The sequence below is a fragment of the Callorhinchus milii genome, unplaced genomic scaffold (genome assembly GCF_018977255.1).
Source record: "Callorhinchus milii isolate IMCB2004 unplaced genomic scaffold, IMCB_Cmil_1.0 Scaffold31, whole genome shotgun sequence".
NCBI classification, from domain to species: domain Eukaryota; kingdom Metazoa; phylum Chordata; class Chondrichthyes; order Chimaeriformes; family Callorhinchidae; genus Callorhinchus; species Callorhinchus milii.
The window spans coordinates 611,553-637,486 of NW_024704772.1; the positions used below are offsets into that span (position 1 = coordinate 611,553).

The 25,934-nt window shown below is 49.8% G+C and overlaps 2 protein-coding genes and 1 long non-coding RNA gene across 7 annotated transcripts in view; 1 reads left to right on the forward strand and 2 right to left on the reverse strand.

The window, feature by feature from the left end:
- LOC121851261 overlaps positions 1–237 on the reverse strand; it is a 3,769-nt gene extending 3,532 nt beyond the window's left edge. Inside the window, exon 1 of the long non-coding RNA XR_006085872.1 lies at positions 107–237. This is a non-coding gene — a long non-coding RNA (uncharacterized LOC121851261). The remainder of the gene's footprint in view (positions 1–106) is intronic.
- The window catches only part of LOC103190149 (dickkopf-related protein 3), a 19,733-nt gene extending 17,870 nt beyond the window's left edge, over positions 1–1,863 (reverse strand). Inside the window, exon 1 of the mRNA XM_007910836.2 lies at positions 1,830–1,863. Coding sequence (XP_007909027.1) covers positions 1,830–1,862 — 33 coding nt within the window. The 5' untranslated portion in view covers position 1,863. The remainder of the gene's footprint in view (positions 1–1,829) is intronic.
- LOC103190150 (transcriptional enhancer factor TEF-1) overlaps positions 1–25,493 on the forward strand; it is a 26,171-nt gene extending 678 nt beyond the window's left edge. For 3 of the 5 annotated variants that reach the window (XM_042344970.1, XM_042344973.1, XM_042344972.1), the window contains exons 2-13: positions 8,713–8,965; positions 16,676–16,740; positions 17,793–17,855; positions 18,960–18,971; positions 20,514–20,651; positions 21,386–21,450; positions 22,076–22,140; positions 22,319–22,452; positions 22,998–23,171; positions 23,748–23,888; positions 24,294–24,446; positions 24,950–25,493. In XM_042344970.1, the coding sequence (XP_042200904.1) occupies positions 8,818–8,965; positions 16,676–16,740; positions 17,793–17,855; positions 18,960–18,971; positions 20,514–20,651; positions 21,386–21,450; positions 22,076–22,140; positions 22,319–22,452; positions 22,998–23,171; positions 23,748–23,888; positions 24,294–24,446; positions 24,950–25,063 (1,272 nt within the window). In that variant the 5' untranslated portion in view covers positions 8,713–8,817 and the 3' untranslated portion in view covers positions 25,064–25,493. The remainder of the gene's footprint in view (positions 1–8,712; positions 8,966–16,675; positions 16,741–17,792; positions 17,856–18,959; positions 18,972–20,513; positions 20,652–21,385; positions 21,451–22,075; positions 22,141–22,318; positions 22,453–22,997; positions 23,172–23,747; positions 23,889–24,293; positions 24,447–24,949) is intronic. The other 2 variants (XM_042344974.1, XM_042344975.1) reach the window with 2 other exon arrangements.
- The last annotated feature ends 441 nt before the right edge of the window (positions 25,494–25,934 follow it).

Sequence of the window (25,934 nt, forward strand, 5' to 3'; positions counted from 1 at the left end):
CTCTCTCTCTCTCCCCCTTTTTGAGAAAAAACTACAGGACCAAATTACGCCCCCAACCCCCCCCCCCATCCCCCCATCCCCCCTCCCCCAAAAAAACGGTTTCTACCTCTCGTTTCTTTGGAGGGATCGCGGTTTGCGTTGTGAGTATCGTTTCAATCGGAGAGGTCTGGGGGCAGTTTCGCTCCCGTCAATGGAAGGAGGGAAGGAGGGAGAGAGAGGGAGGGAGGAGAGAGGGAGAGGGAGGGAGAGAGGGAGGAGGGAGGGAGAGAAGGAAAAAGATGAGCTCAGCGAAAACTAACCGCCAATATCTAGTTAACTGCTTAAGTTGTGTTCGAATGGAAACCCCAGAAAGTTTTTTTTTTCTTCTTCTTTCTTTTTGTTGTTGAACCGTTTCAACGACTGCACTTTTTATTGGGGGGGTTTGGAAACCCGCGTATTAAAACGCCGATGGAAGTAACGTCCCCCCCACTCCCCCCTCCCACTCCCCCCCCAGAGAGGTCATGTTGTTTGGTGAGCAAATCTGGTATATAAGTACACACACACACACACACAACTGCGCTGTGGTCCTGGTTTCCGCGGGACACGGCCGCGTGTGGTTTATTGTTTCAAACGCTTTCCAAGAGTTTCGGAGGGGAACGCGCACCACAAAAAACACACACACACACACACACACACACACACACACTTGGAAGTTTTAAATTTTTTTTAAAAAAAAACCAGCGTCTGGAAAAAGGGCAAAGAGAACCGATTGATTTTTGGGGAGTACCGCATTTCTCTCCTCTCTCTCCCTCTCTCTCTCTCTCTCTCCCCCAAAAAAATAAGGGATTTTAATGTAATCTCTAGTTTTCTTTTCACACACACACACACACACTTCACACACACACACACACACGAAGGAGAGTTACAATAACTGGTTTATTTAATTGGGGAATTGTTTTGGCCGCTTCTAACGTTGGGTCCTTGTAAACCAAACCGTTTGTCCTTTCCCCAATGACCCGGTGGGATCGAATTTCTATGGTGGTGGTGGTGTGTTTTTTTTCCCCCCCTTTTGTTGAATCGTGACCCAGTTGCAATTTTTGGATCGGTTTCCATGTTTGTTTTAAGAGCAAAGTGATACTGTACCGTTAAAAGAATTAACAACCCCCGAACTCTTTCCTAACGCTCGGCTTTTAAAGCAAGTTTCTAAAATCGTGCTGTGCTGTGCGGTGCTGTGCTGTGCTCCTGTCCATGTTAGGGAGTGAGGGTAGATTTTTGCTCCACGTTTAGTCATTCCAAAGTAAGTGCAGCCCTGTGGGAGTCCTGTAGCTCAGTGGTTAGACCGCTCGCCTCGCAAGCGAGAAGACCGGGATTCGATTCCCGCGCAGGGCGAGAAACATCAGGCGAGTTTCCTTAATCCACGCGCCTCTGGCTACCCGGCAGTGATCAGGAACCCGGTTGTTAGCCCATTGGCGGATGGCTTTTCCGAGGCTAGTAATCCCTTCAAAAAAAAAATAACAATAATAATTTGCTCGCTCAATCTATTGACTGTTTGTGGGGACGCTGCTGGTCGCAATGGGCCGCCGTGTTCCGCCCACAAAATACACAGGTCAATTCACTTTACAATATAGCCTGTGAAGCGCTTGAGGCGTCTCGAAGGCGCGATAAGGCGCCTTATCAAATGTAAGGATTATTATTAATATTATTTCTAGCTAGAGTCATGTTGTTGTAATCTCAGTACTTGAGTCTCTAGATAGCGATCAGCAGTGGGAAGGAACTCTTGTATCAGTCGCTTCCCTCTGCTCCCTGCCCTCCAGGGGATTGAGGCTTCCTCCCTGTTGGGAACAACTCACCCAGAAAGGGCACGGATTCTGGGATCTTTCCATTCGCTCCAGTTTCAAATCTTAAGCTACCGAGCCTGTGATTGAGAGAAGCTGGGATGTGATTGATTTTAGTCACAGACGCATTTTACACTGGCTTTTCTTTTTTTTTACACACACACTGGCCTTTTCGTAACCGCAGTTTTGTGTTCCACTCTGATTACATGTTTCTGTGGCTTGTATCTACAGTCAGTAAATCACCCATTTTCTGTATATTTATGTGTGTGTGTGTGTGTGTGTGGTGGGGGTGGGGTGTTGTAAGGCCCTGTTGTATTTTACTCACCAACTTTCTCCCTTGACTCCTGTTTCCTTGTACTGGGGTTACTTTCCCACTAGCCATTATTCATTCCCATGTGGACTTTGTCACTGTGTTAGTGCTAGGTGAGTGAGGCCTATAGCGTAGGAGAGGGTTTACTGCTGTTAGCAAATTCTTGTCAGTGGACTGACGGTGAGAAGCATAGGGAACATAGGAACAGGAGGAAGCCATTCAGCCCCTCGAGTCTGTTTTGCCATTCTATGGTTGATCTGTACCTCAACTCCATTTACCTGCCTTTGCCCCGTATCCTGGATACCCCGACCTAACAAACATTTATCCACCTCAGTCTTGAAACTGTAAATGGATCCAGCTATAATCCACAGCCCTTTGGAGGAGGGAACGAGTTTCAGATTCCCACTAGGCTTCGTGTGTGTGTGTGTGTGTGAAAAAGTGCTTCCTGATTTCACCGCTAAATGGCCTAGCTCTGACTTCAAGATAAAAAAAAAGGGAAAAAATGTACCCTCGCGAGGCGCTTAATAACGGGGCTGGCCAGTGTCTCTGGCTAACTTATTGGGGGAGTATTTTTGTAATGAAATAGCACTGAAAGAGGAGGATCCGCCGGGGAGACCAACTGTTACTCCAGCGACAGCTGTGGTGTGTGTGTGGGTGTGTGGGTGTGGATGCAGAGCTGCTCTCTGAAGAAACTGTAAGGAAGGGTCATTGGATCATCTTTACCCTTTCAAAGTACTGTATGTTGTTGCTTCCGAGTGTCAAAAGTACAATTGCCGCACAAGTGGCCCTGATTTAGCTGGGGAACGGAGTGGAATGAGTGTGGAATGTTCTTGCAAAGAGTTTGTCAATAGGACTCGGAGGTACATTGCTCGACGACGAAAACAACAACAACAACAACATGCCCTTTTATAGCGCCCTTCACACAGGCCTGTGTCTCAGATTAGACTCCCGGTCTGTTCATTCGAACCTGTGATCTTCAGCCTTTATGGCCTCAATGATGTAAACGGTGTGTGGAATCCTGTAGCTCGGTGGTTAGAGCACTCGCCTTCGCAAGCGAGAGGACCAGTGTGGAACTCTGGAGTTGTGTGTGGGTGTGAATGTCTGTCTTCTCTCTGAGGACTTCTGTCTAATGGGGGACGCCAGCGTCATATCAAATGTGATCATTTGGATTCCTTTGGTGACGGAATTCTCCTCATCCTTCTTTCTCCCTGTTTCACCCACAAAATATACAGTCAATTCACTTCGCGGTATATTCCGTGAAGCGCTTTGAGACGTCTCGAAGACGTGATAAGGCGCTACATCAAATGTAAGGATTATTATTATTATTATTAAGGAGAAAAAGCACAAGTGAAGCCCAGAGCCTAGAGGGAGGAGATAAGTAACTGATGTGACTTGCGCTGTACACCAAATAAATATTCCAACAACAAGACATAAATGCAAGTTGTTGTTATGACTTTCCAGCAAACCGGGGTTGCTAAGGTTCACCTTCTAAGGACATAATTCTACATGAACCCTAGCGAGACTGCGCCAAGTGGTGACTAATGGTTTAATGGCTTAACCCGTACCTTGGTGAATGATCACAAGCTCTACACTCTTGGCACAGCAAACAACTTGCAATTGGATTAACCCTTACACTGCTGGATAAACGTGAACTCCATTGCTGGAGCGTGTCTCTGTAGATACGACCATATTGCTGCCAGCGGCAACTCCCTCCGTTCTCTCACCTGTTGGCCACAGCCTCTGTGACCGAGCCTATATGATGAATTTTACAAGCTTCTCCAACCATAGGGTATTGTATCATAACTAGCGTCTTGGGACGTCCTCCTGATGTGAAAGGCGCTATACAAATGTAATTTGTTGTTATTGTTAATACTGTCTTCACGAGAGACTGACCCATCACTGGATAGTGAGCGAGAACAAGGATGCAGGCTCTTTCTCTTCTCCAACCCCACACCAGCACAGGATAAGTTGAGACAGTTGGAGCCGCTGGTCAGATAAGTTCCACGAACAGCACAGAGCCTCGCACAAGGTGCAGCCTTCAGCTTTGGCTACACTGGGCGGGCAGGCAGATGGGACCTTTAACCTGTTAGCCTTGAGAGGAGGCTGAGCCAAACTCTTTATGACTAGATGAGTGGCACCTCAGATGAGCACGGTTTGCTGGAGTCAGACCAGACTCCTGTGTAAGGTTGGCCAGGAACATGAATACTTTATTTATGGATATGACAGAATCGCTCCACACAATAGCGGGAGGGGCAATGTTGACACTGTCAGAAACTCCAAAGTCCTACCATTATCATCTCAAAAGAGGAAATCGGTAAAAACAAAGGTAGCTTTGACGTAGGCAGCTGCTGAGTCGGAAGAAGGAGCCAGTGCCTTCAGGAGAGATGGGCTGGACTTAAAGGGAGGGTGGAGGAAAACTGGAAAGCCGCCATTGCTTATTTGGGGAGACCTGGAGTGGTGGTGCTTCTATCTGAAGCTGCTCTGCAATTTAAACATGACATTATTGTGCAGTTAATAATAGATACAGTGCGTTCGATATAGAGCCTTATCACATCTTCAAGACATCTCAAAGCGCTTCAAAGGATATACTGTGATGTGAATTGACTATACTTCAAGGGTGAAACGTTGATACTGGATCGAGACATCCATATTCAAATACCGGAATGTACTATATACATTAATAATAATCCTTGCATTTTTGATGTAGCACCTTATCGAGTGTACCCACAAAGTATTGTTACACACACACACAGTTAAACCTGTCTGCTGCCTTTCCATCTCCCCTGAACCCTTGAGCGAGAGCTCTATTTGTATTGTTTCCTTATTTAAATTGCCAATTCCACTTAATAATGGGTGTGTTCACAAATTCACCTTCCAGGCTGCCCACAAGAGACATCCTCATGTAACATTCAGTGCTCCCCTCCCACGCTCCATTAGTATTGTCATCAACGCATGCCATTGAATAAGGTGGGGCATTCAGAGCCCTGGATGTATCTGTGAGTGAACCTTCCTGAAAATTAGCTTAGTGGAGAGGATCTGGGTTTGATTCCCGGGCAGGGCTAAACCTTAGGCAAGTTTCCTTATGCACATGCCTCTGTTTACTCAGCATGAGCAGGAACCTGGTTGTCAGTCGATTGGTGGATCGCTTTTCTGGGGGTAATAACCCCTTAAAAACGAAGAATTGTTTTAAAAAAATAATAATATTTGTCACTCAATCCACGATTGCTTGTGGGGACACACACTGCTGTGCGCAATTGGCTGCCAAGTTCCTCCCACAGAATACATAGGCAATTCACTTTACAGTATATTCTGTGAAGCGCTTTGAGATATCGTGAAGATAATACGTGATGATGCGCTGTATCAAATAAAGGATTATTATTATATTTAGGCAGAGTGTGCGCATGCGTGCGTGTGTGGAGAGAGGAAGCTGTTGGTGTTCGATCATGAACAATAGTCACTCAAATGCTTCCCTTCTCTCTTTAAATGGTTTCCTGTCTGTGGAAGTTGAGAACGAGATAAGAATCCGAATCTGCTTTGCAGCTGGTCACGGCAAGTTGACCGCGTGAATTCATCCAAACCCCGTCAACTCGAGTCCAGCATCATATCCAATTGATGTAGCTCTTTACCACATCAAAGCATCTCAATGGGCTTTCTTTACTGTCAAGCGTAGTGACTGTGTTTTTGTAGGCAAACACGGCAGCCGTTTCACGCAGAACAATGTCCCACAAACCGCCATGAAGCGAATGACCAATTAATCTGGAGGAATGTCGGCTAGGACACTGGGCGACAGAGAAACTCCCTTTGCTTTCCAGTTTTGTTTCGGGGTTGCTGTAGTGCAAGTGTTTAAGGTGTGGATTTTCACACAGATAGGTTTTATTCCGGTTGTTTTCAGATTGATTTTGATAAACAAAAGCCCGGGGAATGTGGTTGGTGATGGACTGACCCAACGTGTCCTACCTCCGGTGAATGTCTTCCAAGGCAGGGTGCCAACAGTGAACCTGGGCCTCAGTGACTAATGTCTGGGCAGGTACCGGCACTGCACTTTCTCACAGCTGCACATTTCCTAACCATGCATGAATGGGACCTGAGCAAGGCTCTGCGATCAGCCTCTTGAATCTCCCAGTTCCGGGTGAGCACTCGGTGTCACAGAGGAGGGCAATGATGGGAGGAATGAGTGCAGACCGACCTGGGAATGTTCTCACTGGAGAAAGGAACGCGAGTGAGGGTTCAGACTGCAGACTGACCACTTGACGTGAAGCAGATTGTCCAGGGGGCCTTTGGGCCGACCTCCCGATGGGAAAAGAGTTGTGTAAATGTAATTAGTTGTTGGTGTGGCCCTCTCCCCTCTGTTCTCGGAGGATATCCCTTAGTTTGGCGAGATATACAATTCAAAGTCCTCTCAAGAATGTCCCTTTAAGACCCAATCCCAGTAAATTGTTCGCTGTACAATTGAGGGGGAGGGAGAGAGAGAGCGAACGGTGAGCTCAAGATCACAGGATGGATGGATGCACAGGCAGCCCAGAGTGATGTTCTCGGGTCCTGTGCATTCCTATGTAGCCATGTGCTGATTCCTGCTCTCTCCCTCCCTCCCTCTCTCCCCCGCCTCTCTGTGAGAGGGGAGAATGACCTGTTGGAGCAGCTGTCAGATCAGGACTCGCTGGTTGACAGGCCACAGCTCTCCAGTTGTCAGCCTGCTGACAGGCCCCACTTTTCCCTGTGTTCCATTAAGATCCGCAACAGGTGGCAAGGGCCTGGGCCGCAGCTGTTCTCTATGAGCGAGAGATCCTAAAGAAGGACTGACTGCAAAAATAATTTCTTTACAATGCCCTTCAGAACTGTTCAGTGGCTAGCCAACTATAGCCCTGTAGCGCAATGGTTAGAGCACGCGCCTCGCAAGCGAGAGGACCTGGGTTCGATTCCCGGCCACGGTGAAACATTGGGCAAATTTCCTCACTCCACACACACACATACACAGTTTGGCGGAGTGCTTGCCCAATGTTTCGTCCTGCTCGGGGATCCAACCCAGGGCCTCTCCCTTGCGAGGCGAGTGCTCTAACCACAACACTACAGGACTTCACCCTCCCAAACATCCCAAACCCTCTCCTTTTCTCCTGGTTGTTAAAGAGCCATACCTAATTACAAAAACATATTTAACAAAAATATTCAGGCACAAATGCAATCACTCACATCTTAGAAATGACCTTTGCCTATGTGTTTATCTTGCAAGAAATTACCATAAATTTGGATGCTATTTTTTTAAAAAATCAAAGTGGGGTCCTTTCAAAATTCTTCTATGATTCACAATGTGGCAATGAGTCACCCACGTCTTTTGTAGTGTTTCAAATCTCTCTCTCTCTCTTTCCTCATTTACTGAAATATTCATGGCCTCTTAAAGGGTCACTGCCAGGTATTGTAAATGTATTCTGTGCTGGTAATGGGCAGATCTCGACAAGAAAACCAGTGAGAAGTCTCTGTCAGGGATGAAATGGAGTAGAGGAAGCAACCCCCTCACCCTGCGATGTTGTATCTGTGACCAAATATCATCAGGTTGATGCTCAGCGACTAGATTTTTTTAATACTGTATCTCCACATTGGGTAGCAATGATTAATGGGTGACTTGGTGGATAGAAGCTGGCCAGGGCAACACTAAGCCATGCAGGCCATGAGGTGAATGGCAGTTCATAGCCAGTGGAGCACCACAGGGCAGTGCCCTGTCAAAAGTTCATCATAACCTTCGAGAGCAAAGGTTGACTCATGGAGAACAGCCAACAGGAATGAACTGAGCAGCCATCGAGCTGTATGTAGTGCGAGTCAGTGTCCATGAGGAGAGCGAGTGGCCCTGGAGAACGAAATCTCCGTGGGGCACCTTACCCGCGCTGGTTAACACTGGACTTGTGCCTTCAGGACTCGATCCGCAATCCGTTGTGTTCTGGCAGCATGCAGCCTGACCTGTTTTGGGGGTATTCCTATCACCCAGTTCGAGCTGCTTCAGGCTGTAAATTCCACACAGAAGATCGGAATTCTACATGCGGGTGTGTGGAGCAACTGCGCAGGAATGTAAAGGGAACTATTGTCATCTGGAGAAAAATAGGCAGATGTTGACAGTATAAACTGGATATTCTGGAGATTTCAGTCTCGGTGATCTCTTAGCACCCTCCCCCCCCACCCACTGTTCCACTAATGCCCTCACCCTCCCACACCAGCCTTTCATTCGATGCAGCAGCTTATCGCATCCTCAAAACGTCTCAAAGTGCTTCACAGGGTTAACCAGCGAAGTGTAGTAACTGTATTTGTAGGTAGACCTGTTGAACTAGCTTCTAGTGAACAACAATACATGACATTTACACAGTGCCTTTCACGTCAGGAGAATGCCCCAAAGCATGGACAGTCAGGGATGTGGACCCGAGCTGAGGGTTGGGATCAGGAGGGGTGGAGGGCAGTGAAGCTGTCTGTCCGTGTGGGACACAGGGAGCCGCTGTGAAGCACTCAACGCCCTGGGACGACCTTCCGGCGTGAAGGGCGCTGTACGAATGCGTTGTTGTTGTTGCTGGGCTGTTTCCCTGACGGATTTGCTTCCGTTTCTCTCAGCTCCTCTGATCGCCCTCCAAGCAGCAGCTTGGAGACGACCCGGCCACAAAGATTGACACCAACGGCTGGAGCGAGGGCGGGAGCCCCGACCCCGACTCCGAGACCATGAGCGACTCCATCGACAAGAGCCTGGACAGCGACGCCGAAGGGGTGTGGAGCCCCGACATCGAGCAGAGCTTCCAGGAGGCCCTGGCTATCTATCCGCCCTGCGGTCGACGCAAGATCATCCTGTCGGACGAGGGAAAGATGTACGGTAGGTTACTGGTGGTCTCCGCCCCGTGTAGCGCGTCAGCTACGAGCGCAGGCTCGAGTCCCCATCAGTCTGGCCGTGGGGTTTGATTTGCTGACTTCAAGGCTGTTGTACCTGCCATTTTCTCCCCTCCTCTCCTGAACCTGCGGACTTCACTCTCTCTCTCTCTCTCTCTCCTCTTTCTCTCCCCTTTTTCTCCCCTCGCTCTCGCTCCTCCCTCTCTCTCTCTCTCTCGTTGTTAATGTGTGTGAACCTCAGCAGCGAGTAGTAATAATAATAATAATGATAATAGTCCTTGCGTTTGACACGGCGCCTGATCACGTCTTCGAGACGACGCAAAGCGCTTCACAGGATACACCGTGAAGTGAATTGACTGTATTCCATGGGCGATACAGTACACACACACACACTGCACGCTATCCCAGCTTTGGTCAATGAGCAGAAGCAGTGACCCTGACTGATCACTTATTTCCCCCCCACCCCACCCCACCCCACACCACACCGTCGCTGAGTCAGTCGCTGAGTGCCCTTTTGAGCCGGAGATCAATGGAGGGAAAGTCGGGTGAGCCTTGCGCCAATTCTAATGTGAAGCTTCTACAGCGCTCCCAGACTGGGCCCTGGGTGAAGGACCCGATATAAACTCAAGCTGCTGCTGTTGTAACGGCTAATTGTCAGTGTCGAGCTGTGTGTAAGGAAGGGAAAGAATGGGCCTTCCTGATATTAATAACAATCATATTACGGTAATAATCTTTGCATTTGATACAGCGCCTTATCACATCGTTGAGGCGTCGCAAAGCGCTTCACGGGATATACTGCAAAACGTAGTGACTGTATTTTGTGAGCGAAACTACCACCCTCTCGGAAAGAATGCAAAGTGACCGCTGGGGGACAGGACAGATACACTGCGTGGGAGGGGAGGGGAGGCAGAGGAGAGGAGGGGAGGGGTGAGGAGGGGAGGTAGCTTGGAAACAAAGTGCTGTTTTAAACAGGAGCAGCTGCTGGCTGGCCTGAAACCTAAGCGGCAGCTGGTGTGTGTGTAATCGGGAGCATCAGAGACTGAGCTGCCCAGCACTGCCCAGCTCCATCCGAATGGCTCAAATACCGCCGTGATCCTCCGCCTGATTCCAGGGAGCAAATATGTGCCGGATTCAAGTTACCATTTTGACCGCGGAGCAGGGGTTGGCAGAGGACGGGGGGGGGGCAGCGGTGGGGGGGGGGAGGTTTGTGAAGTGGGGGGAGAGGGAGTCAGACACGTTTTACCATTCCCTTGTCCTCTTGTTAAACAGAAAATACATTCACAAAGTCATCCTGTGTTTTGAATTTGTTCCCTGTAAATTTTGTTTTCTGTGTAAAACTTCCTCCTCCTTTCCCAACAACTACCCCCCCCCCCCCGACCCCAGCCAAGGGGTGCAGTCTTGAAGACCTTCCTCTTCGGCCGTGCCTACGGTCACCTCCACCCCCCCCCCCCCCCCCCTGCACGCTCAGCACTGTCAAGCGCTCTAGGAAGCTACCCTGCGTGAGGGGTGCTATGTCGATGCAGATTATTGTTGGTATCCTGCCAGCGGGTGAAGGACAGGGGCTGTTGTTTGTACTGTATTTGGCTCCCCCAGTAATATGACCACCCGAGGGCCATTTCACCCCCTTCAATTTTTCTACGGGAGCGGGGGGGTGGAGGGTGTGCGCGAAGGGCGGGGTGGCCAGATGGGCAATTAGCCACTGTGGGAAGCACCAGTATTTTGCCAAGGCTTGTGAAATACCTCAAAACCCTACACTACTCCCTTGAACTCATTAGCGACGCTGAAAGATGTCAAATTAAAATGTAACCGGGTCCATCACCAGAGAGTGTGTTTGTCATTTACAGAACCTCTGACAACCTGGTTAGGTTTACACAATGGCATGTGGGAGGGAGGGAGGGAGGGAGGGAGAGAGAGTGAGTGGAGTTTGGGATTTGTCCAGCAGTAACTAGGAGTGGGATGGGAAGGGCAGGTGAATTGGGGGGAGAAAGGAAGTGGTTTACACTGAGGAAACGGGGCGCCCAGCCCCTTGGGACGTCCTCCTGACGTGAAAGACGCTTATACAAATGTAATTTGTGGTGCAGTGTAACTTCCTAGCAATTACAGCTGTATCTCTTCCCCCCCCCAGACCCAGACTCACACTCGCTCACACTCAAGGTCATTTGAACATACTGTAGAAAGCTCTCTGGTCACGCAGAGGAAATTTGACCCGTTCTCCAGTACAGCTTTATCGGAGTGGGCTTAAGTGGGGGTGGGGGGGGGGAGTGTGAGGCTATAAGATTCTTAAAGGGATGGTGTCTTCTTTTCGGGAGAAACTGAATCCACTCAAGGTGGTGGGGGGCGGTAAACTGGTCTGTACGAGACTTACAAATGCATAGCAGCCCAACCCACCGCTTCCCTTCTCCATCGCTCAGTGGTTGACAGTCTAGGTTGATGCTCCTAGTGCTGTGGGGGTGGGTGGGGGCTACGCTGTTGGAAGCGCAGTCCATCAGATGAGAGGTTAAACTGAGGTCCTGTCTAGTCTGACCAGGTGGATGTTAAAGATCCCCATCACACAACTGGCCAAAGCCCTGCATTTCACAGCAACTGTCAGTGAGGTGCTTTGAGATGATTTGACTCTGTAAGCACGGGATGCCATGGGGGGATTATTTTACTTCTCAGAGTGCAGAGCAGGGAGAATGGGCAGTGACTGCTGCTTGAAGATCAGTAAGTGGAGGGAGCCAAGGAGAAGCCAGTTAGGTTTGATTTAAACCAGCTGTGAGGAGCTGAGCGAGATTCCGGGAACTGGTACACTAAACCCTGTGTCACACTCCATGACTCAGATTTCCTCTCTTCAGATGTGATGTTTGTCTCTGCCTCTCGGAGATGTGCAACAGGTTAGGAAGGGGCGGGGCAAGAGAGATGCTGAGCGAGCAGAGCAATGTTTTGCGTGGAATGAGGATCGGGTGGGTGGGAGAAATGATCAGGAAGTTTGATGTCCTTGTAGCTGAGTGGTTAGAGCACTCGCAAGCGGGAGGACATGGGTTTGATTCCTGGGCAGGGCGAAATGTTGGACAAGTTTCCTACTTAGCAATAAGTAGGAACCCAGTCGATTGGGGATCACTTCTCCGGGGGGTAATAAACCCTTCAAAGAAATAATTAAAAAATAACATCTGTTTGTGGGGACGCTGCTGTGTGCAATTGGCTGCTGCATTTCACCCCAAAATATACAGTCAATTCACGTTACAGTATATTCTGTGAAGCACTTTGAGACGTCTCGAAGACGTGATAAGGCGCTGTATCAAATGCCAGGATGATTATTATTAGTATTCTGTGAAAAGAGGTTGGTTTTGAAATCTTATCCTGCCCTTCAGCATTGAGCAGTAGGCTTTTCCTGCCTTTGGGAACACTAATCTTACACCTGCATCTAAATGTCTTACTCTAACTGCTCATTATTAACTATCAGGTTTGGGCTGGTATAAACAGTGGCGCTCCCTGACTGTTATTGTTGTCTGGCTCCATGGCTAAATGGTGTGGTCCAACCTTTTGACCCAAAGGCAAAAGTGCAGTCAACTAAGCCAGGCCGACACCTTGTAAACAAACCCAGCGGGGCTCTACCTCTTTCGGAGCCTGGAAATGGATCCTGGGGAGGTGAACTAGGAGGCAACTCTGCAGTGTGGAGCTCTGGAGATTTATTGGATGTGTTCTGTAAAACGCTTTGAGACACCTCGAAGACATAATAAGGCGCTATATCAAATACAAGGCTTATCTTTCTCCCCCCCCACACCCCCACCAATGATTCTTGGTCGAAGAGAAAGAAGGTCTTCAGGTGTGACCTGAAGATGGGGAAGGAAGGGACAGGGCGGAGGGACAGAGTGAGAGTGTTCCAGAGCTTTGGGGTGTCAAGGCTGAATAAATATTCAATAACAGTTCCCTGCTGTCTGGCAGCACTTGTAAAAGATTAACTCACAGGGTTAATGGTGATGAGAGAACCTTCCCACAGTAACTCCTTGGCATTACATTGTGAAACTCGATCAGTTCTCACTGGACTCCTGACTAGGATGAGTCATTTGTGTTCTATCTTTCTTTCCAAAGAAAGAACATGCAGTGTTACAGTGCCCATAATGTCTCAAAAACACTTCATAGGTAATTTCTAGCCAATGTGGTGACCTTTTAATAAGGCAAGTTGGCAGCCATTCTGTGCACAGCGAAGTCCAACAAACAGCCACAAAGTGAACAACAACACAATTACATTTATATACAGAACCAGAGAGGAGACCAGGAGAATTTTTTTTACCCAGAGAGTTGTTACAGTCTGGAATGCACTGCCTGAAAGGGTGGTGGAGGCAGATTCGATAGTGGATTTCAAAAGGGGATTAGAGAGGTACTTCTAAAGGAAAAGTAATGTGCAGGGCTATGGGGTAAAAGTGGGACTGGGGGGTGGGGGGGAAGGGGTCGGGGAAGATGACTGAAACGTGATTGAAGAGGTAGGTATTAAGCCAGGCTTAAGACAGAAAAAAACAATATGGTTCGAGGATTGTTAGGCAGGACACCAGGAGAAACTCACTTCTCTTCTCCAATAATGACAATAATAATAATCCTTGCATTTGATACAGCGCCTCATCACGTCTTCGAGGCGTCCCGAAGCGCTTCACAGAATAGATTGCAAAGTGAATCGACGGCATATTTTGTGAGCAAAATAATGTCACAGGATCTTTAATGTCCACCTGAACAGGGAAAAAGGGGAACTCGGTTTAAGATCTGACTTGAAGGACAGCATCTAATGGCAAGGCAGAACTTTGTCGATGTCTCCCCCCACCCACCCCCACACACCAACCCCCACCCAACCGCCAGCAATTCACCAAGAGAGAGATGCTTACATGGATAGTGTTGCTATACAGGGCACCCGGTCTGCGGTTATTGTGCTGAGCTGTGCTGCTGCTGAATAAAGAGTAGGGAATGTTTGAAAACCTTGTTAACGGAAGTCATTGCAATCAATGAACCCCATTGTAATGTAAACGTGGCTCTTGGCCTCTGTCTCGTGCATGTGTGTGTGTGTGTGTGTGTCTCTCGCTCTCTGTTTATGGTCAAAACATCTTATCAGTCGCCTCCTCTTCCCCAGAGAGTCTGTCTCCATCACCTTGTCACAGTTAGTAGCCTTACCGCCTACTTGCCCAACTCCAGATAATAATAATAATCCTCGCATTTGACACAATGCCTTATCACGTCTTCGAGACGTCTCAAAGCGCTTCACTGTAAAGTGAATTGACTGTATATTTTGTGGGCAAAAAGCGGCAGCCAATCGCGCACAGCAGCGTCCCCACAAACAGTCGTGGATTGAGTGACCGCTCTGTTAAAAAAAAATTGAAGGGATTATTACCCTGGAAAGCGATCCGCAGATCGACTAACAACCGGGTTCCTTCTTACTGCTCGGTAAACCTACAGCGTGTGGAGCGAGGGAAGTTGCCCAATTACCCAGGAATCAAACCCAGGTCCTCTCGCTCGCGAGGTGAGGCGAGTGCTGTAAATAAAGAGGACAGCTAGCAGCGGCTCGCTTAGAAATCACACACCACACAGGCAGCAATAGCAGCCCTGCCTGCGCTCACTCCGCCTGAATCACGCAGAACTCAGAACCGGGGAGAAATAAAAGTCAGGGCAAGGGATACGACAGCGAGAGATGGATTTTCAGTGCCCGGAGGAGCACAAGACTCTTCCAAAAAGGGTTTAAAACCGCTGCAAGAAAAGACACAAGAATAATTCACTCCCTCGATTTAAAAACTCAAAACTAATTCAGAGTTAGTTGAATCTTTCCTGTTCCTAAGCGACTTGACGGGGGCTCAGTCTGTCTCTTTCCCTCTCTCCCCTGCCTCCCCCCTCTCCAATATCCGGTTTGTGGCAGTGCTTCCCATTCACTGCTGAATGCCCACGTGAGGGGCTGAACTAATGGGGGAATCTCGGCCTCGCTGCTGCAGGCACTGGCAGGTGCAGAGTCTTTCAAACTGCTGGGCCTAGCAACCAGACCTTTAACCTTAGGAGCAGCTGCCTGCTCCTTTTTTTTCCCTCTCTCCCTTTCAGCTCCGCAGACCGTTTGCACAAGCCTGATTTAGTTGACAAAAGGCCCCCCGAAAAAGGGTCAGCTGAACTAGCAAGGAAACATTATTCAGCGGAGGTGCTCGCAAGGCGAGGCCCAGGCGAGAGGAAAAAATACGCCTCAATAGTCTCCGCTCAGCCATTTCTGCCGTCACAATAGAGCCACATGTTCGTGTGTCTGCATTCGGCACCTGGTCAGGGCTGAGACATCCCTCCCTTCCTCTCCCTCTCCCCCTCTTTCCCCCCCCCCGCTCTCCTTTGGGAATTTTGAACACAAGGAACGCCGTGAACGAGGGTAAACTTGAACCGTTGGAAGCTTTGAAAGCATTTGGAAAAGTTACACCCTACTAAGGGGCTTCAAGACAATCAAACGACAACAGAAAACAAAAAAACTTTTGCCCTAAACTTCCAAAGCTCCCCCTGCCCACCGTAGCTTAGCCGAGACCTCAATCGGAATTCCCTCTGCTCTTGGCCGCAAGCTTGTACAGCCAATTTTTTAAGCCAAATAAATAAATAATAATAACAATAATTTGATCGTTGAATCCACGACTCTTTGTGGGGACGCTGCCGTGCGCAATTGGCTGCCGCCTTTCGCCGACAAAATATGCAGTCAACTCACTTTACAGTATATTCTGTGAAGCAGATTGACGGTGTATTTTGTTTAGTGGGCAAAACGTGGCAGTCAATTGCACAGCAGTTATCACTATTATATTATTATTATAAGTCTCGAAGATGTGATAAGGCGTCATATCAAATGCCAGGAGTAGTAGTAGTATTATAAGCTGTCCACGTGCCCTCACAGAGTTTCAGTGAGTATTCAGCCCTCCCTCCCTCCCTTTGCTGGGCACATCCTTGGTGTCAGACCAGTTCCTCCAGATCTTGACAATGGCTTTGAGGAAGCGATACTGAGATCAGGAGTCTGTTTGTACACGGTTGCGTGAGGGCCACTGCTGGGAAATGGGTGTGGAGGGCCAGTGATCCGTAACTCAGCACAGGGCGACCAAACCAAATGGCCCAAAGAATGACATTTTAAATACTGTTCAACCATACGTGGAAAAAGCATGTCGAGTGAGAGGTTTAGTGTGTTTCTCATTCCCAAGCCTGTTCCTTACGGAGAGCCAAACCTTTCTTTCAACTTATTTTCCTCTTTGATGGATGAACTGGTTTGCAACAATACTAATTAATAATAATAATCAACGTCCTGGCATCTGACGTAGCGTCTTATCGCGTCTTCAAGGCGTCTCAAAGCGCTTCACAGGATACACTGGAAGTGTAGTGGTTGTGCATTTTGTGGGTGAATTGCACAATAGTGGCGGGCGAGAGGGCGGGGATTTTATTTCTCTGACTGTCATTGAGAGACAGAGAGATGAGATGGGAAAGGTGGTTTCAAAGCAAAAACACCTTTGTTTCCCATATAAAAAAAAGTGAGTTTGGAGTGAGATGCGGGAGAATGAGCAGTGCGCGTGAAAGAGTCCAAGGCACGAGTCACCCTTCAGGAGAGAGTTGGAGGGAAAATATAAAATAAAATCAGCAATCTTTCTTCATATAGTTTTGAACCTGAGCCTGACGTTGCAATGGCATTTCAGCATCCCCTCACTCACTGCCATGTCCCTCTCTTCTATTCCCTCAGGGCGTAACGAGTTGATAGCCAGATACATCAAGCTCCGGACTGGGAAAACGCGGACGAGAAAACAGGTTGGCACTCCCAGATTTTACTTCGACGTGTTCCGAATATAAGTCTTTGTGACCTGATGGTTTTTTTGGCCAAANTTTTTTTTGGGGTGGCATACATCTCCAGAGCACAGAAGAAACATAGAAATATAGGAACGAGAATAGGCCATTCAGCCCCTCGAACCTGTTGAGCCATTCAATAAGATCATGGCTGATCTGTACCGCAACGCCAATTACCTGACCTCGTCCCATATCCCTTGATACCCTGACATAACAAACATCTCTCCACCTCGGTCTTGCAAATATGAACGGATCCAGCCATAATCCACAGCCTTTTAGAAGAGGGAGAGAGTTCCAGATTCCCACTAGCCTTTGTGCCTCCTGTTTTTACTGCTAATTTCAAGATTATGGATGCTTAGGTCTCGTGGACGGTTTGTCAGTGAGGCTGTCAGCGGTCCTTTCCTCACTAGGACTTTGGGGTTTAGATTGAGCCCAGACATGGGGTGGGTGAAGGAGGTTTTACTTCTCTTTGGAATGACTTAAGTGAAGTGAGACAGCACAGGCATTGCAAAACACTTCATGCAAATAATCATCCTCGCATTTCATTTGCATATGACTCAAAGTGCTTTCTATACAATGTAATGACTGTGTGCATGGAGGCAGGAGAAAGTCCCTTCTCTTATATCGTCACCAGATCTCTAACATCCATCTGAACAGGTACAGATGGGACCTCGGTTTAATGTCTCATCTGAAGGACAGCGTCTCCAACAAAAGGGCGCTGTGCACACTGTAGGGATGTCAGCCTGGATGAGACACTCATTTCCAACGTGGGTCTGAAACTTGCTACGTTATGACCTGTAAAGGAGGGAAGCCCATGTCCCTGCGATTGCTGGGGTGTGTTTACGGTAGAACATGGACGGGAAGATGTTTATTCTTGTACATCACTTGGAAACACAGCAAAAACACCAATCCTCATCACTCCCCCCGATGCGCTTGCTCACACACATAATGTACAACACACGGACATATCATCAGATGAATAACCGTAACATTTTATTCCCTCTCACCCCTTCTAGGTATCGAGTCACATACAAGTCCTTGCCCGGAGGAAATCACGTGAGATTCACAGCAAGTTAAAGGTACGGACTTGTTTGCCTGACTGCCACTTAGAGGCTTCTTGAGTCCTTGGGTCCTTGTGTTGGTATCTAAATGTGCCTTTGATGAACACCTCATTGAATAAGCTGCAGTTTTGCTCCTTGTTTGTTGTATAGTATTTCCAACGAGCTCCTGGTCCCTGTTGAGGGGATGGTCGGGTCAGCTACTGTTTGGTGGCCACTGAAATCCAATACCCAACGGGAGTCCCTACTCTTTCCCCCCCCACCACCACCACCACCACCCGCCCTCAGCCCATGTCTCTTCCTGAACTTGATTACCCAGCTGGTAATTACTTGGGGTTCAGGGAGTTGGGGGGAGGATCAAAATGGCCCGAGTTCATGGCGCGATGGGCTCAGGCTTTGAGCCTGACTCCCCTCTCGAGTCTTCACGGTTCTCGGCGCGGAATGAAGTGGCTCCAACTGGCTCCACAGCGCCACCAGCTGAAGCTGGGGGGATACTGCAGCAAGTGTCATAACACACAGGAATTGTGAGGGACGTCCATTTTGCTTTATCGGGTCACTGTGGGCACCAATGAGGTTCAAAGTCCTGGAGGAAACGAGCAGTACAGCCCCGTCAGTCACATCGTTTGCCTGTTTCGCTTAGAGCCTAAGGTCTAGCGTGGACCTGCACTTATTGTTCTTGTTGATATCCTCCCAGACAAGCGTGTCTGCTGCTCTTTCCCACAGCCCAAGAGCTTAGTCCAACTCGGGGGTTTGAATCCCAGTGGGTCCACTCAACCCTTTGGGTAATGGGGGGATGGGGGCGAGGGGGAGAGAGAAAGAAAGAAAGAGAGAGGGTTGGGGAGTCCCTGTGCTTTGACTCATAAGAAGGAGACCCGCCAGTCTGTCTGTCTTGACTATATGAGTGTGTACATAATCCATACTGTTAATTCATTGCCGGGGAGGGAGGGAGGGAGGGAGGGAGAGACGAGGGGGCTTAGATAATGTGGGACTGACAAAAAAATGTATAAATTGTGGAGTTTCTTTTAACATAAATAATTGTTCTTTTTACCGTTTTTATTTTTGAACAACTTTGCCAATTTGGCGACTGCAATGGATGGCAATCTCAATCTCTCATTCTGTCCCAAGGCAATCAATATGGTGAGCTCCAACACACAGAACAACATCCTCCAATACTTTTCTTGCTTGAGAAGCTGATAGCTTGCTACGCCATAGAGCTTGGCATGTTTCCCAGATAAGGCAGAGTGAAACCCTGGTATATGTTTGGATGTAAATGCTTTTCTCTCAATCGTAGAAATCACAGCACCCAAGGAAGCTGTTGATCTGTTGAGCCGCTTGGTGTTGACTCAACTACTTGAATCCTAATTCCTTTCTCTTTCCTCTTATTCTTTGATGTTCCTCTTCAAATGGTTTATCCTCTTCCCTTTTACCCGTTGCGATGGTCTCCACCCCGATAACAAGAATAAATGATATTTACACGGCGCCTTTCACATCGGGAGGACATCCCAAGGCGCTGTACAATCAGGGATTTGGACCCGAGTAGGGGTTTGGGATTAGGAGGGTAAGGTAGGAAGGTGACCAAAGGCACGGTCGAAGAGGAGGGTCTTGAGACGAGCCTTGAAGGAGGCAAGGGAGGGAGCAAGGCGAAGGAACTATGGGATAGAGTTCCAAAGAGTGAGGTTCCAACAGCCTCTCGTGGCAAAGCATTCCCCATTCTAATGAACGTCGAATTTATGTACTTTATGTACTTAAAAAAAAAGCTCCAAATAGCAAGGTTCATTCCTCAAAACAAGCAGCCAATACTGTGGAGGTTCCTAACACAACCAGAGTGTCAGTTTCCCACTGTGATCTCAGGTGTCTGTGCATCGCTGGTACCTGTTACTAACCCCTCACTCTCTTGTCGATGGCTGAGGCATTGATTGGCAGGTGGCTGCTTAACTCTGCGCTGTGCTGGGCCTGGCTGTTACAGGGAGAAACTGTCGCAAGGTGACAGTCATATCACCATCCAAACCTTTTCTCTTTTAACCCAAAAATCCAATGGCTCGGGAGCGGGGGGCAGTGGGGGTATCTGATCAGGATCTTGTACCTTCTTATGTGCTTGGGTATTTTGTGCCGTTGGTTTTTATATATAAGATGGTGAATGGAGTACTGCTGGGAGACAGGGGTGGGCATTGGCCCGAGATAAAGATTTTGGGAGTGAGAGATACAGTCAGTGAACTTCCCCCAAAGCTCAGATATCTCTCGATGCCTTTTGTCGTGTGAGAATGATGTTGGGCAACTGGATTGGCGTAGGAGCCGTTGCTTAATAAAATAACGCAGCTTAGCATTTGATCTCATTCCTCAACGTGTCAAGAGTGGCTGAGCGTTCGTCGAGCAATGAGTTACTTTGAAGCGTAGTGACACCTCGGTCCACCAAACTGATCCGCAACCAGCAGGTCCCCGCGCAACAAGAAATGACATTTACACAAGAGTTCCTTCTTTTTGATGGATTGGGTGAGGGAAGAATAATAGCCAGAGCTTAGTAATGAACCATTAGTGGGGCACCTTGGTGTTGCCCACAAAGCTGAGGATCTGACAGAAATTATTCAGAGTAATTCAGTGGGAAGAACGGCGAGGGATGTAGACTTGCTGTCCCCATGCGGTTGGTTGGTCTGTTTCACCTCCTCTTCTCTTGCCTGTCAGGATCAGTCAGCGAAGGACAAGGCCCTGGCAAGCATGGCTGCCATGTCATCTGCACAGATCGTCTCAGCGACAGCCATTCAGAGCAAGCTGGGCATGCCCAGCCTTTCCCGACCTCCTTTTCCCACTGCAGCTACTGGGGTAGGTGATGCTTTTCCCATGGTTGGGGGTGGGTGGGTGGGGGGGCAAAGAGTAAGCCTTTGTGGAGTCTGTCCAGGTGGAATATTTCCTGAGGCTCGGAATTCCAAAATAGTTTTCATCTGTAAGTCTTCCAATTGCACCTGAGGACTGTCCTGTCACCTCCCCTTCCTCCCTGGCTCGGGGTCAAACTCCGCCATTGTTGAGTGCTCCAAAGACACTACCCAACATTATGAATGCGAGTGATTGTTGGCCTTACCCGCTGAGAACGAGGGCAATTGCCAGCCACAGGCGTGTGAGAGTTTTTGTTTGAATGCTCCCGCGATCAGCTTTGCTAACATGTTCGGGCTGACTCTCAGGTGGGGCATTGACAATCTTCTCCCAATATCCTGGCCAATAATCTTCCCTGATATAAACTCTCTCACGGGGAAGAAGGGAAGAGATCCAACTGGCCCATTCACCTCATTGTCATTTGTGGGTCACTTTGTTTCCCCCGTTTCACTACGCTTCAAAGTAACTCGTTGGGCGAAGCTGTATTTTTGGCTTGAAGTCGTTTGACTGGTCTCATCGGGGCTGGGGCGGGCAAGGTTGAGCGAGGGACAGAGGGGGGGACACAGTGGAGACCAAGTGAGAATACAACCCGATGTAGATCGGAATGTCTGCTGTGGCGTGCGAGGGCCTGCGGTGGCTGAGAGATTCATCCCCTCTTTATTCCTGTTTCTTTTCTCTTTCAACAGACGCCCGAGTTCTTCCAGTTCTGGCCGGGGGCAGTCACGTCGGGACAACCAAGCTCCTCCCAAGAGTAAGTGCAGCCGTCAGTCACGCACGGGGACAGGGGGATTGGTTGTGGGAGGGGCGGCGCACTCACTCACACACGCGCACTCACTCACACACACTCACACACACACAAGGACACTGGATACCCCTCTTCTCTCGTGCGTAACCACCAGCTTCAGCTCTTCACCGTTACCCCATAAAGCACGAGCTCAAAGCTAGGGAACCTGTTCCACACGTTTATTACTCGTTCACTGGATTAGTGTCTCCCCAGATTTGTTCCGAATTTACCCCCCTCTTCGAGGGCGCATTCGGCCATGCTCCTACTCCTACCCTCCCTGCCCTCCGCCCCCTCCTGATCCCAATCCCCAGCTCGGGTCCAAATCCCTGACCGTCCAGCGCCTTGGCGTGAGAGGCGCCGTGTAAATGTCGGGTGGTGCCGAGTTTTAAGGTTGGCCAGTCTGCTTCAGTGTTGTCGGCTTTGCCCTGTGGGTGGCACGGCTCGCGGTTGCAACCTGTGAATGGACTCCCCTCGGCTGTGAACCGCACCCCATCGTCACAGCCCAACAGGACGGCGAAGCTGGCAAAACACCGTCAGTCCGGGAGCAAAAACGAAACCGTTCCCATTGTGTTCCTGTTTTTTTGTTTTGCAGTGTGAAGCCTTTCATCCAACAACCGTTCCCTCTTCAGGCGAGTGTCAGCCACACCCCCGTCTCAGGTAAGGATTATTATTATTATTATTATTATTATTATTATAACGTGGGAAAGGAAGAAGATGGAATTGTGGGGTGAAAGATCTGACCTGATTTATGAAGTGGTGGGAGCTGGCTGGACGGGTTATTACTGCACACTGTGAAGATGTTGCACTGAAGATATTGTGTGTTGCCCTGTTTCAGGTTACGACGGCCCCCCCACGGGCCTTTCCTCGGCCCCCTCCGGACCTGCCTGGCAGGGGCGCTGCATCGGGACACCCAAAATCCGGCTGGTGGAATTCTCGGCTTTTATGGAGCAGCAACGGGATCCGGAATCTGTGAGTGAGAGGAATGTGGGATGGCAATTGTGTGTGGAAGGAATGGCAGTAATCTCCCCCGCCCCCCCCCCCCCACCCCACTTTACTCCGGCACGAATTGCTCATCACCAGGGTCGGACTCGCTGTGTGTTTTACTCTGCCTTATCCGTGCTGCCATCAGCATCCCGAGTTTTTAATTGTACAGCGCTAACCTCTGAAACTCCCTCATCCCTCCCGCCACCCCTCCATCTCCCCCCCCTCCCCCCACCCCGTCTTTATCTGCCTTCGTCATCAGCATCATCATAATAATAATCCTTGCATTTGATATAGAGCTTTATCACTCCTTCGAGACATCTCAGAGCGCTTCACGGGATATACTGTACAGTGTAATTTTTCACCCACAAAATTTGATATTTCGTGTCCTGAAGACCTGCCTCTCGACTGCACCTTTAGTCACACGCCCCCTCTCTCCCCCACCCCCGGTTCCTCTCTCCTCCCCGCTGCCCGTTTCAGCAGTCTGTCCCAAGTGTCCCAGCCACCGCCTTACCTGTGAACCTCTTTTCCAGTACAACAAACACCTTTTTGTGCACATCGGCCAGTCCAGCCCGTCGTACAACGACGCTCTGCTGGAGTCGGTCGACATTCGCCAAATCTACGACAAGTTTCCCGAGAAGAAAGGGGGTCTGAAGGAGCTGTTTGAGAAAGGGACGCCCAACACCTTCTTCCTGGTGAAGTTCTGGGTGCGTACCATTGTCAACGCGCCAATCGTGCTCCGACACCACGGGCCGTCCGCCCGACGTGAAAGGCGCTGTACAAAGGCAGTTTTGTTGTTGTTGTTGAGATCCTCCCCTTGGTGAAGGCAGCTGTATAAATGCAAGTTGTTGCTGCGCCTCCTGTTGATAAGCTGTGACGCCCAATAGGACTCCCCTCTGCGCTGTCCACACTTTGAGCCACTACACCCCGAAACTCTGGAACTCTCTCCCTCAATCCCCTCAATCCCTCCGCCTTGCCTTATCCTTCCCTTTCGACCGTGCCTACGGTCACTTGCCCCCAGCTTGGCGTTGCGCTCCGGGACGCTACCCTGCGTGAGGGTAAACCCAAGTTGTTGGTGGTGGTGGTGGTGTTGTTATCTTTCCCCGTGTGTTGTACCTATTCAGTGGACGATCACAGAGTGCTCCCGCCTTAGAAACGAGGCTTGCGAGACGGAGTCTCCGATATCTAAAAGGGGGGGATACTCCCTCCCCTCCCCTCCCCTCCCCTCCCAGCAGCAGCAGTTTGACTGGGCTCTAACGCTTTGCTGTCTTTGATGTCTCCAGGCCGACCTCAGCATTAATATTCAGGACGATGCGGGGATGTTTTACGGTGTGACCAGCCAGTACGAGAGTGCGGAGAATATGACAGTCACCTGCTCCTCCAAGGTCTGCTCCTTTGGCAAACAAGTGGTAGAGAAAGTGGAAGTAAGTGGTTTGGGCTCAGAGCAGGGAGCCAGGGTCGCTTACCTGGGTTGCTATCTTAGTGACTGACCAAATCTCTTTGTGTTTGTTAGTCCTTCCTTCCTTCCTTCCTTCCCTCCCTCCCTCCCTCCCTCCCTCCCTCCCTCCCTCCCTCCCTCCCTCCCTCCCTCCCTCCCTCCCTCCCCCCCCCCCCCCACATCTTCGGGTCGCGCTTGAAAACCTTCCTCGTCGACCGTGCTACGGTCACCTCCCTCCTTCCTCCTCGGCTTCCTCCAGTGCTCCGCCACTGTCAAACGCTCTGGGGTTGGTGGGGAGCGAGGTGGGGAGGGGTGGTGCTGTGGTAAATTGCAAGTTGTTGTTGTTGCTGCTGCTGCTGCTGAAAACACCCGCTGTCCCCCCTTTTCCCAGACGGAATACGCCCGGTTTGAGAACGGTCGCTTTGTGTACCGGATCCACCGTTCCCCCATGTGCGAGTATCTGATCAACTTCATCCACAAACTCAAACAGCTCCCGGAGAAGTACATGATGAACAGCGTTCTGGAGAACTTCACCATCTTGCAGGTAGCCATGTTACTGTCCTGACTCAGCCCCTCCCCCTCGTCCTTGACCTACTCCGCCTCGCCCCACCTCACCCCGTCTGCCTCACCCCCTCCGCCTCGCACCTCCCCTCTTCAGATCGCACCCAAAGACTTTCCTCTTTGACCTTGCCTATGGTCACTTCCACTTTACTCCCCGGCTCTGCGTCAAACTCCGCCACTATTCCGCTCAAGCGCTATAAATACAACTAGTTGTGGATGTTGGTTGGTTGGTTGTGGTGACACATCACCTGTTACTCGGCTAGTTTGGGGATTGTACTTGTGTGCGCAAGAGTCTCAACTGTTGACAGGAACGGTTGATTCGACTTTGAGATGTTTGGACGTCGGGTGATAGTGCAATGAGGAAGGCAAGCTCCTCTGTGTGTGTGTGTGTGTGTGTGTGTGACTCTCCCTCTCCTCTCGCTCTCTTTCTCTGTATGCGTTACCGTTCTCTGATCTTTTGCACCCCTCCACCCCCCCCCCTCCCAGGTGGTCACAAATCGCGACACCCAAGAGCTGCTCCTATGCGTCGCGTACGTCTTCGAGGTGTCGACCAGTGAGCACGGCGCCCAACACCACATCTATAAACTGGTGAAGGACTAGACCAACACCCGAAACCCTTCACTCACTCAAACACACACACTACTGTCCAAATGAGTGGCCTCTTTGACTCCTCTGACGGGGCCCCTCTGTTGAGGGGGAAGCCCAGCTCTAGACTGAACGAGGCCCAGAAAGTCAGGGCAGACTTTGAAGAGCGTTCAAACCCGTCTGGCAGCTGGGGCTTCGTAACAGGCAGCCATCCGCTGGTACCAGCCTTCAGCCTTGCCGAGTCTCCGAGAGTTAATGCATCCTGGCTGCCCCAAACCTCGGGCCACAATTCAATCGGGGGATAAGGTATATGATACGATACGATACGCGAACGTGCCGGAGAGAGCACCTGGGTTCAACTCGGGGGAATTAGAATTCTTCTCTTGATTTTACTTTCAAAACCTTTTTCTTTTTTAAAAAAAAAGAAAGTTTTCTCCCTTCTGACGCTGACGGTTTTATTCCCCCCCTCCCCCGTCCCCCCACCCCCACTCTCTCCCCTTTCCACTGGGTACAAGTTCCCCCACCCCTACCCCTCCCTCTGGCTTCCCCTCCCACTCCTGTAACCGCCTGCACCATGTGAGGTGAGCTTGGGCGGGTCGGGCTGTTTGACTGAGTCCTCGGCCGACCTCCGTGAGAGCGCGAGCATTTGCCTCAGATAGTCATGAGGACCGGCTGCTGTACTGCCTGATGACCGGCAACACTGAGGCCCCAGATTGAGATTTTACGCAGACCGGGATGGATTGGACATTGCCGACAAGAACCAACGCAACCAGACTGTGCCTTACCCACTCCGCCATCAGGGGGAGCCTTGTATTGACTACGTTGACCACTTCCACGAATGTGTGCGAGTGCGTGCGTGTTTTGGGGGGGGGAGAAGGAGAGAGAG